The sequence below is a fragment of the Grampus griseus genome (assembly GCF_964374135.1).
Source record: "Grampus griseus genome assembly, chromosome: X".
Taxonomy (NCBI): domain Eukaryota; kingdom Metazoa; phylum Chordata; class Mammalia; order Artiodactyla; family Delphinidae; genus Grampus; species Grampus griseus.
In genome coordinates this window covers 56,229,404-56,241,686 of record NC_138999.1, presented here as the reverse complement: position 1 = coordinate 56,241,686, position 12,283 = coordinate 56,229,404, and the positions used below count along the sequence as shown (strand labels likewise).

General features: G+C 40.6%; 1 protein-coding gene across 2 annotated transcripts in view; it reads right to left on the bottom strand.

Annotated features, from left to right (window-relative positions):
- AR (androgen receptor) overlaps positions 1-12,283 on the bottom strand; it is a gene marked incomplete at both ends in the record, with an annotated part of 163,206 nt that overhangs the window by 64,004 nt on the left and 86,919 nt on the right. For both annotated transcript variants that reach the window (XM_082681042.1, XM_082681043.1), the window contains one exon: positions 9,246-9,397. In XM_082681042.1, coding sequence (XP_082537168.1) covers positions 9,246-9,397 — 152 coding nt within the window. The remainder of the gene's footprint in view (positions 1-9,245; positions 9,398-12,283) is intronic.

Below are 12,283 nucleotides of genomic sequence, written 5' to 3'. Positions count from 1 at the left end.
AAGAGAGGCGATGAACACATGCTTGCTGGGCTTTCTGGGGAATGTTACTCATAGTGTCCTGAGAGGCCAAGAGGAAAGAGGAAGAGATTGACCTTTGCTATGTTCTTATACAAATGCTATTGGCCCTTCGGATCACCAATTAAGTAACACTGAAGATAAGTGGTTGTTTGAGGACCTTACACCAAACCCAACCCAAAGCCTTCTTTACCAGAGAACTACGATAAATACTATTTGCCATCTCTCCTTTCTGCTACCCAGGGGACACCATAAGTGTATGTGTGCCAATAAACAAGGCTTCACTCCAGTAGAAGGAACCAAAACTTATTGGGCACTGGAGCTGTGTTACATATCATTTAGTTCTTACAATAACCTTGTGATCTATTGCTATCTTCACAGAGGCACAAAGAAGTTAAGTGACTTGCTCAAAGCTGCATATCTATTAAGTCTTGGAGTTAAGGATTGGGTTGTCTATTTTCCAAGGCTGATGCATATAAAGTGAACCACTGGCCAATAGAAACACCTGGAATATCTATAACATTTTAGAGATTTATTGTTAAAGATTTAGGTTTTTATAGATTTATTGCTAAAATATTCAAGATCATTTAGTTCAACACTTTTATTATTTAGATGGAGATTTGAAGTGAAAAGAAGGAATGAGACATGCCTAAGGCCACATAGTAAGTCAATGGCAGAACCAGAGCTCCATTTGGTGCTCTTGCACTGCATCTTATTCCACTACCTAGATAGCAGTGTGCTTCCAAAAAGTCCAGAGAGTAGAGTAGGACAGTGATGTACAGCTCAGCATCGGGGTGGGGGGTGAAGGCATAAAAGGCTAACTGAAGGCTGGTCAAGGGACCTGCTGCATCTGATGAGGTTCCTCTCAACCACTTCTGGACTCCAAAATGTTCCTAGAACAAGCATCCAACTTTCACGCAGCCCTGTCTTTGGCCAGTCTGTTCCTGAAGTCCTGTCTTCCTGAAGTTCACTTCCTACCTTTTGTACTTGGCAAACTATTACACATCCCTTCAGACCTAAATCAACCCTTAACTCCTCTGTGAAGATTTCTTAAACATTCCAGGTAAAATAACTCATTCTCTTATTCTGTCTGCTCAGTGGATTGTGTACTTACTTCTAGTACAGCACTTATCTTACTCTATTATGTTGGAAACTCTGTGTCATATTCACTCCACAGCCACTAACAAGTTATATGACTTTGGGCAAGTCACTTTAACTCTTCTGTGCCTCAGTTCCCTCATTTGCAAATAGGGCTAATGATAATACCTACATCATAGGGTTATTGTGAGGATGGAATGAGAAAATGTCTACAAAGCAACTAATACATACTGAGTGTTCAATGACTAGTTTTTGTTGTTATCTCTTATCCCAGTGCCTGGTATAGGTCTAGTGTACACAATAAGTAAGCATTGACTGTTTGTTGAATAAATGGATGTTATCTGGGGAAAGTGCCAGTCATCAAATAGCAATTTTAGATATCCCTGCAGTCAAGATAAAGGTTTATTATGCTGCCTTACATAATTCTTGGAGATTCCAAGGCAACAATCTCTGAGGCTCTGCTGATCAGCTGTGAGGCTGGAGAACCCCTCAGACAAGAAACAAGAAATGGCTGGGAGACCCTCATTTCTGCCTTTTATATGTTCTATGAACCTGGAAAAGTCACTTCCTCTCTCTGGGCCTCAGTTTCCTCATCTATAAAATGGCTTGGTCAAATTTTTAGATTTCTGAGTTCTCTTCCTTCAAATTTTAACAGGTTAGCATTTAAAGATCCTGTGATTCCAAGTACTGCAAATCTTTTAAGTCTTTTCATTAAATAACTCATGGCTGAGTCAACTGCCCAGAAAGTGAAAGAACTTGTGAACATGGGACTATAGAAATGTGGTTATCTAACTTAGGGACCTGTAAGAGGCCCACAGTCTCCAGGTTCCATATCCAAGTACCAGAGTGAAATCATGGTCCGTCTACACTATGAGGTGAACCAGGAGAGGAAGGACAATTAAAAATTTAAAACCCTGATAAGGACTTCCCTGGTGGCACAGTGGTTGAGAGTCCCCCTGCCGATGCAGGGGACATGGGTTCGTGCCCCGGTCCGGGAAGATCCCACATGCCGCGGAGCGGCTGTGCCCGTGAGCCATGGCCGTTGAGCCTGCGCGTCCGGAGCCTGTGCTCCACAATGGGAGAGGCCACAACAGTGAGAGGCCCACATACCGCAAAAAATAAATAAATAAATAGATAAAACCCTGATAAAAGAGAAGAAGATTTTGCCTCAATTTTTAGCTCTGTCCTGAAAGACAATATTTTCTGGTTTATGACATCAAAGAGGAGGGGAATGGAGTTCTCTTGCTCCTGGCCCCATGGAAAACATTCTGTGGCACACTTATCTGAGAAGGCTCAAAGCAAAGAGTCAAGGAACCATGATTCTACCATTTGTATCCATACAACCTGTCTCTGAGTTCTTCCCTTAGCTTGGTAGTGAGGAGTAAAATTCTCATGTGCATAGGTGTTAAATCATGCTTCCTGTTCTGTGGTTGTGTGATGAGAGTGAATTAAGAGCTACCAAGCCTGGTTTCATCAGAATCAGAACTTTCCCTCTGAAGAATAGAAGTTGGCAGAAGGACTATTACTCACATGTCCCTGGCCCTACCTAATGAAGAGTTTTAAGTATTTGGAGCTGCTTTAAGTATTTGGAGCTTTTTTAGGAAGAAAGCTCCCTGTGATATTGGTGCTATTCATTGGCTCCTTGGTTTCTCCCCACAGTACTTAAGTCTTTCATAAATTCTTTAATTTCTGACTCTATTGTTCCTCTTCACTGTTGTCTTTCTTGTTTGCCTAGGCATTGCACTTTCTTTCTGCTTTAGGTTAGTATGTTTATATATTTGAGGGGTAGCTGTGCTGTAAGATAGTGACTGCTAGCATTAGACCCAGAAGGCCTGGGTTTACATCCAGATAGTCCACTTACTACCTGTTGATTAACTGAGAAAACCTCAGTTTGCTTACATGGAAAATAAGGAGGATGACATCTTCCTCTGTTCTAGGTGGTTGGGAAGTTCAATGGAAATCGGATATGATAGCTCTTCATCCACTGAAGAAATTTAAAAGTGTCCAGGGCTATGATCACTAAGTTCCTTCAGGTAGGCTCTGTATCTTGAGTATGTGAGCCTAGTATCTCATGTGTAGTAAGGACCCAGCAAATGTATACTGACTGAATGCATGAGGAGATTACCACCAGGCTTGTTCTTATGAAGTACTCAGTAAAATATTGGCACGAGTCTAGCCAGAAGCTGTGGTGATTTCAGTGGGATGTATCAGGAGTCACAACATGGGCTGGAAGCAAATGGACTGAGAATTCTAATCCCTTTGCTCCCTTTATAAAGAATCATTCACCTCCAAGTCCCAGTTTCCTTTTTTGGATAGGAGGAAGTTTCCTTTTCTGTGCTCTCTTCTGACAGGTAAAAAGATTACCTGCCTCCTTGGAATGCTGAGGGCAGTTACCTAGCCATGAAGAGAAGGAGCGTGAACACCTGAAAAATAGGTTCCAGAAGTATGCACACATGACTATTATAACTGAAGAGATTGTTTTTTGAAATAACAGCTTCTCCCAGAATTCAGTTATTATGAGGGATGGTGTGTTTCTTGCCATCGGACTAGACTAGAGATCAGAGAAGTAAGAAATAACTCCTACCTCTGAAGAAAAAGTGGGTCTAACACCCTTGCAAGAGCAACCAACTGCTAAAATCTACCACCCAGAGTTTCACAATTATCAAGAGATTCTGTGAGGGATTAAAAAAGCTTCTGGCTGCAGTATATGGATGGGCTTTAAAAATATAACACACTGGGGAAGAATAAGGCAAGGTGGAGTGAGACAATGGACTCAGAAGATCTTACAAGTGACACAGAAATTTCATGTTAATCATTGTTTCATAAGATGCACATGCTATAAATAAGCAGTCACAGGGCACTATAGACGAGCAATGGCAAATTCTTGACATGGCTCCCAAATTGGGCTCTAATAAGAGACTTGGGTGGGCATCAACTGGAATGAGTTACAGAGCTAAATTACTTATTCTGCAAGCCTGTGGTCTAGTCTTGTGATGAGGAGGACCAGAATTAAGCCAGCAAATGTGTAAAGACAAAGAATCATGGGGAAATATATGGTAGATTCATAACTCAGCTGGCCACCTGGGCCTTACTTTCTATGAGACAGAGTTTTTCCATAACGCTTAGTACCAGAGAGTCCCCAAAGCCCTTCCTCTATACCATCTGGGGTATATGTGGTGTCCATCAAAACTCATTCATATATATTTTATAGTTATCCATATGGTTATGGTACAAAAGTCTAAAAAGAAAATGTGTAGAATATTTTCAACTTCTCCTCGGGGTATTGCAAGGGTGAGTGATCTACAAGATCATCAGAAAAAAAGTATCCTCTTGTAGCATTCCTAGATTTGTTTATTTTTCTCCTGTTTAGTGAAAAATGCTCAAGACCTAGATGCCACCAGACCAGGTATTCTAGGCAAGCAAGGGGAACAAACTTTGACTGGCCAACTCAGAAGAATGTTTAAAATTAGATAATCTAGAGAGTTGCTAAGATACCAGGAGACCAGAAAGAGCAAAATTTACTATGCAGATTTGTAAGCACAGGAGCAAGAGTCAACAAACTACAATTCACAAGCCAAATCCAATGTGCTGCTTGTCTTTGTGTGGCTCAAGAACTGAGAATGATTTTTACATTTTAAATGGTTGGAAAAAATAAAAAAAATAGTATTTAAAAGCATGTGAAAATTAAATGAAATATAAATTTCAGTGCCCATAAAGTTTTACTGTAGTACAGTCATACCCATTAGTTTTGTCTAGGTTTGCTTTCATGCTACAAAGGCAGAGTTGAATAGTACAGTCAGAGACCATATAGGCCACAAAGTCTAAAATATTTACTATCTGGCCCTTTATAGAAAAAAGTTTGCTGGCCCCTAATCTAAAGTCTGGCTATGATATTTAAGAAAACCAGAGACAGAGAAAAGATAATAGGAGCTTTGTGAAAAAATCTCTAGGACTCGTGCAATCAGGATCAGTCAACTTCTTGGCCAAAGATACCTGATTAAGGCTCTGTTGAAGTTGCAAGTAGATCCTCCTAGCAGAGTTAACTTGCCCCTGGGAAATGTTCCTCTGAAAGTCAGGGAGTGAAGGGGACACTGATATGCACCAAAAACTCTCTGCAAGACTCCAAACAAGAAGTAACATTCAATTCCACATGAGTTGAGGTGGGAAAGAGTAGATTTAAAGGACAGAAAGAGTTCAATGAGGGTTCACTTACATTTCTTTCCTCACAAAAACCTGGGGCTAGAGAAAGAATCAAAGCCATACTTATATAAAATTTGCCAAGGATACTAAATTGGGACATATTGTAAACATCAGTGAGGATGGTGTAATTCTTTGAGTTCAGAATGTAAACTACAGTTTCAATTTTATGATGTGTACCAAACAGTGCTTCATGTGTACAAAACAAATGGATGTACAATCTCCAATGTTTTACTAGAAAATGTCTGAAAAATAGTAAATTCTTGAGCACATAATGCACATGATGAATTAATTAACCCTCTTTGAAACATGATGAGGTAGAGATGAGGATTCATATCCTGATTTTCCAGATGAGAAAGTGGAAAAGAAAGGAAGTTATCCAGCCATGATCATAATGCCGGGAGAAGAGGGAATCTCAGTCCTGACTTTTAACCCAGCCCATCCACAGTGCACTCTCTCAGCTGGCTCTATTCCCCTCTGAAGATTGATTTTTTTAAGAGAATGGGAGCTAGGATTCACCATCTTCTAGGAAGGCAACACCAAACATGCATACAGGTATAAATGCATGTGTGTTTGCTGAAATAACAATGATGATGTTTGGAACTTGCAGAATTGTCACAAAAAGTCTAAGCTGAAAAGGCATTTTAAAAGTATCTAGTTTAACTCCCTTATTTTACAGACAGGGAAAACTGAGGTCCAAAGGGGGAAAAAATTCTTATCCAATGTCACACAACTAAACCCCCTCTGAGCCCCTACCCTGCTCATGGATATCACCTTCCTTTGACTTCCTGGTCTTTTTGATAGCATCTAACATGCCTTCCCCTTTTACCTCCCCACTCATCTCACCCACCCACCACTAACTGATTCTCTACATGCCTGTTTCAAACCCACAGACCATCCACTCAAATGCGCTTACACACACACACATACACAAACACATTATTTCACTAAGTTTCCATCAAGCAGATTTTAGTGGTTTTTACCCCCTTGACCTATTACCATTATTTTTTAATCTCAAAATATTCAGATCCTTCCCTGACTAGCCTCACCATCACCCCGAACTCCCAGCATTACTGACAACGAGAAAATGTGGGGCTCTCTTCTCTTCTTCCTCCTCAACAGGAAAACCTGGCTAGATTACAATCGACTCTGTGCTGAGCCTTGCACCAATGACAGCATTAAAGCTTCATGGTTTATGAACTACCAAAGCTAGAAATGGATTTCTGTCTGACATGCCAGGCTTTTAAGTCTTGTACCTGTGCCCAGTCCAGAGATTTCCGAAACCATGAATAAAGTGGTAATCAACACTCTGAATACTCCATCTGAGCTTACTGACAACGACAGACAAATGAGGAAGAAAAGATTTGTGCTCCCACTCCCTCCAAGACAGGTGGAATTCCAAGTTTCAACAAGGAAGATTCACAATCACCTTCAGAAAGGCCATTTGGGCAATAAAGACGCATTGTAAAAAAAAAAAAAATCAATAAATGTTCTCTGCAGGTAATAAGACAGCCCCTTGCCTTCAAATAGAGATAATAATGGCAGTAAACTCCAGCTACCAAGCTTTACAGATGGGAGGTGAAAGAACACACCAATAATTGTTTTTTGCTTTGTTTCATGTTTTTTCTTAAACCACATTCTCCTGTCCCTCAAAGGGCTCAGGACTGGAACCTGTGGTTCACATTCCAAAGGAACCAATGGGCTCCATAGTTTTGCAATGAATCCACTGGAGATTTTAATATTTCAAGCAGTTAAGAGCATTTGGCTCCGTGAGTTCATAGAGTCTCATTTTCTCAAATAAAATATCACCAAGTTTCCCTAACAAGTGATTCTAGGGACTGAAGAATTTTGAGACCTTGCTGGATTTCCAAGTGCTCAGTAATATGAGTGATTACCCCTCCCCCCAGCTTCCTTGTTCTCAAATAGTCCAAGATCCACATAATAGCAGAGCTCCTCCCAGGCAGCCCTGCCAGCTGCCCTTCTGCCTGCCTCCCTCCTTCAGCCCTAACTTCCTCAGAAAGCTCCCATGTGGAATAGTTATGACAGAAAAATCTTCCCTTTCACAATATGGTTGATCATTCTCACTGTTTTCGAAAAGCAACAATATCACGACCCAGATTTGTAAAACCCAAAGGCAGCATCAAATACAATCTAATCTATCTGACTATTGAATTTGCTTTTTGCTTGCTTTCTTGAACTCTTTTCCCATATAATATGGCTGCTATTACTGTGGTGCCTGGGCTTACTGACACATTAGCTCTAGATGGGTGCTATGGTTCATTCTCTGCTCTATAGATAGGGCCTACCTGATGACAGGGTATGGGGAAGAGACAGGTTCTCACTGGAGAAGGTGGGGTGATCTGAAGTGTTTGGAGCTACTCCTCATTTCCTTTTCTGACAGCCATTCTTTTGTGAGTACTCTTAAGAAAGGAAGACACTGCTCTCTGTCTCTTTCCAAACTGCCTACGCCTAGGCACTGGTGCCCTGGACTTCATACTGTCCAGTGTAAGCAGTAGTAATGCGCCACTCAAGGCTATGGGTGGAACATGCAGCATATTTTCATTAATACTAAATGCTAGCTGTCTCCTTGTTGCCTGGGGGACTGGAAGAAAACAAAATAGCTTTCCATTTTATAGGTATTCCTGCCATCTGGCTAAAATGGTGAAAAGGTAATCATCATTCCAATTGGCTATCAATAGGGAGGCCAGTTAAAGGGCACACACTTTCTACCTTTTCTCTAGATGCCAAGAACTCTATGGTGCTTCTGCTGTCCTCTGGTGGGTGTCATCATATTCCTGCTGAAAGGTGTGGCCTATATACCTGCCACTTTCAAGACTGTCCTCAGGGATTGTAGCCTTTATATAAGGAAAAGCTGTCTGTTTTGATTCTGAATTGGAACTCAAAACTTCTAGGCCAGTGAGAAGGAAGACAAAAGGTCTTGGCAGGATGTACTTCCTTTGTGGAAAATGGAGGCAGAAGTAAATAGTGGTGTTTAGCAACTGGGTCTGCTCCCAGAGCAGAGTATCTCTGTCTAGAAACTGTTCATCAGTGTCCCTTTGAGAAGAAAGCCCTTAGTACAGGATGTGGAATGAAGTGGATGGGTAGGAGGCTTAAGCCCAGGGATATTGGGAAGGAAGGAGGCACTAGTATATATAGGAGGTATGGAAGTGTGAGTTCCTCCTGTAAGATGCAGCCTGAGCACCTCTGGGGGCTAAGCAGACATTAATTGTTTTAAGTTAAATAATATTAAGGAGCCAGGGTTTGAGCCCACTTAGCCAAATATAAGATGCAACTTAGCTTATGGTTCTGGACCAATGGACAGGGACTGAGGACAACTCTCTGGAGAGAATAAAAATGTTTCATCACTTTGGGTCCTTATCTACCTAGGAGCTATTAATGCAAAGAGGCCCCAAGGATGCAGCAGCAGGAGGGAGCAGGTGCATAGACTGATGGTCTGCTGAACAGTGAGAACACTTCCTTTCTGGGGCCGAGGCCAGAAAGCCTTCACGAAGGAACAGTTTCGTATTCACCACAGAGAACAGGCTGGGGATTCGGTTGGGGTTTCTCCACTTCTAACCTCTCTAATAAGGACAATTTTTTCCCTCACTAGGCAGGAGAATGGAACACAAGCAAGGAGGAAATTAAATCTTTTCAAATCATTAATTTTTCTTTCATTCCTAGGACCCACCAAGCTCCAAGCACCAGCTGGGACCACCTTCATTGCCTACATTGCCTATACTACCAAGGCTGCCAAATCCAGGGGACCAGCAAGTATGAAAACTGACTTTTTTTTTAAGGCTCTTAGGTTCTTTGAACCAGCCCTGCCAGTTACCTTGTCTCAGAGATGATAAAATCCTGGGTCCTGATAGACTGGTGTCTCTTTTTAGAAGATAAAGCAGAAAGGGAAACAGAAGTTAGTGTCCAAGACCCTTTACCTTCAGCGGCTCTTTTAAAGAAGACTTTGCAGCTTCCACAAGTGAGAGCTCCATAGTGACAGCCAGAAGCTTCATCCCCACAAATTAGGCAGGTCTTCTGGGGTGGAAAGTAATAGTCGATGGGCAGAACATGGTCCTTGGTAGTCTCCAAACTGAAAAGACCCAAGAGGAACAATGCAACACATGTCAGTACTTGACAGAAACAGGAGGGTAGAAGTCTGAAGTCTTCAGCAGTAAAGTGCACATGTAAAATATTATTTATTGTTTAACTGAGTCAGGGCAAAGCTGAATTTTCCTTGGACTTCTCCTAGGGATTATGTATGTAGGCTTTCCTGTCATGTGGACAGAGCCCTTTTGAATCCTGTGAAAGGATGTGAGAAGTTCTCTGGAATCAGCCAATCTCATGGGCTATGTCTACATGAGGGAAGGATGAAGGCAGAAACCTGAGGTTAAGGTCTTTAACTTAAGTTGGTGGTCAGGAAACAATTTCAGAGTAACTAAAGGGTATGTACTCAGCCCTAAGACCTTACCTTATCCAAAGGGAGACCTATGGAAAAACCAGACTAAGCATCAAAGCACTTTGATGTGCTTTGCTCTAGTTCTCTGAGCCTCACTCTCATCTGTAGGTAGGAATAATTATCACCCATCTTACCGAGCTACTTGTGTGAGTGGAGGTATGAATTAAACAAAAGTATAAAAAGCGCTTGAAATGAATACAGAAGTGAGGGATCATGATTAGTATTATCATACCAGTCTTCTTTGGTCTTTTTTCCATTCCCTCACTTTCTTTAGGAGTCTATCTAAATCACATGTAAATCCCCCACCCACATTCTGTAACATAAAGTAGCAGAATCCCTATGCCAGATTTTATTGTGAAATGATGCACAATGATGCTGGAAACCTTTCAGGCAACCATCTCAACACTTAGCCATTAGAATACTCAGGTTCCTTGGGCTAGGATGGAGCTTCACAGGTCACCTAGTTTAACTGCCTATCTCCAAGAGGATCTGTGTCTGTGTCCTTCCAAGTGGACTGAAGGAGAGGGCCAGAAAGCCAATCCTAAAACCTTAATGGAAAGGTAGCTCTTAGTCTCCCATGGTAATTAATTCAAGTTTAAACAAATGGAACATGGTTCGTACTACCCAAAGGTCAATTTTTTCCTCTTCTATGTCCTATGTCTAATCATTAAACAAAACGTAATTAACTTCTTGGGTAAATCTGCCACAGATAGGTGACAACTGCATATTCTCTCATCCACAGGAATGCAGCCACCATTTTTATGAATACTTCTTTCTTACTAAGCAAAGAAAGGAAGGAAAATAAGCCTGTTCACTGTGTTGGGTGATTTCAACTCCTCAAAACAATTCTGTGAGACATTTTTTTCTCATTATTGTATCAGATGAAGAAAGTCAGACTCAGAGAAGAAAAGCTCAAAACTATTTGACCTAAGCCCAGGACTCTCTAACTCCAAATCTAACACAATTTCCATTATCCTATTGTCTTCTCAGTACTCACCTTCACTTTCTACCCATGACTCTTTGGTTATACTCAGCACAGTCATCAGAATCCCAAAAGAGAATGAAAGGTTATCCTCCTCTCAATGCTCAGTGAGCAGCCCTGGCAGGGCAAGAGCAAAGAAGGCTTTCACTCAGGCTACACTTGACAAGCACTTTATCTCTAAGACACAAATATTAGCTTTTATTCACATCCCAAGTACAACAGAAAGCACTCAGAAAGTTCTGCTCATATGCAAACCCAGCAGCTGATTATGGCGGCCTATCTCTTCTCCCCATAATCCTTCCCTTTCCTACCTTAACTGGAAAGCCAGCAGGAGTCTGTCCACCAGACCAAGACTAAGAGGGCCACAGGTTCCACAGGAAAAGAGCTCACTTTCCATAAACAAATGGGAGAAAAGCTAAGAATGTCATTCCTTTGGCTAAAAATGTCATTTCCTTGGGTAAAAATTGTGCCCCCATCCTCATTCATGAAACAAAGAGAAGACGCAGAGGCTTTTTGCTATTGTTTCTTTGTTTGTTTTAAAGTGTCTTAATCTTCTTCTTACATTTTATGACTTCTGTAACTAATACAGTTAAAATCTAAAGGACATGTATTAAGGCACTTTATGTGCCAAGCTATTTCATATATATCATCTCATTTAATCTTTATAACAACCCTGCCAGGTAGTTCTGTGTCATCCCTATATTGTAGGAGAGGAAGCTGATGCTCAGGAAAATTAAGTAAACTTGTTCAAGATCACTCCTATAGTAAGTGGAAATGCCAGGTTACCATCTGAGGTAAGTCTGACTACAAAGTGTGGATTTGTTACCAATGGCTAACCATATTATGAGACTGAAGGTCTAGATTAGATAAGTTTATTCAACTCAACTCCTAGCACCTGGCCCTATGGACCAGGTACAGGGATAAGTGCTGGGGATATAGTGATGATCAAGATATTATCCTTGCCTCTAAGCAACTTGCTATTTAGTAGAGAAGAAAGACAGGAAGCAAAGAACTGTAAAATAACATAGTAGATGATATAATAAAGTAGAGTGCATATTGCTACAAATGAGAAAGTACCTCAAAGACAGAAATGCATTTTGAAAGGTATAAAGGTATATATGTGTATATATGAATGAAATGATGATGGTAATGACAGTAATTATTATTATATGATTGAAGAGTAAATATTAGATAAACAAAATGAGAACCTGCATAAAGTAAATAAGTGGTCTTTTTGGAAAGATCCTTTAAAAATAGAAATTTTCATCCATACTAAAATTTAAAATACAACACAAATTATTTAAAAGAATCTAATTAATCAAATTTATAATCAATACTTAAAGACTGAAGAAAGTCATCATTTTATTTATTAGATATGAATTTAATAAAATACACCTCACACAAAAATAGCTATAAAGGAGGTGGAAGAGTAGGAGAAATAATGAAGGCAATTTTAGAATTTGAATTTTTCCTAATTACAACCCACTTTGGCTAGAGGCCTGAGATATTTCCTGACCTTACCAGGCCAGTCTCTGCCT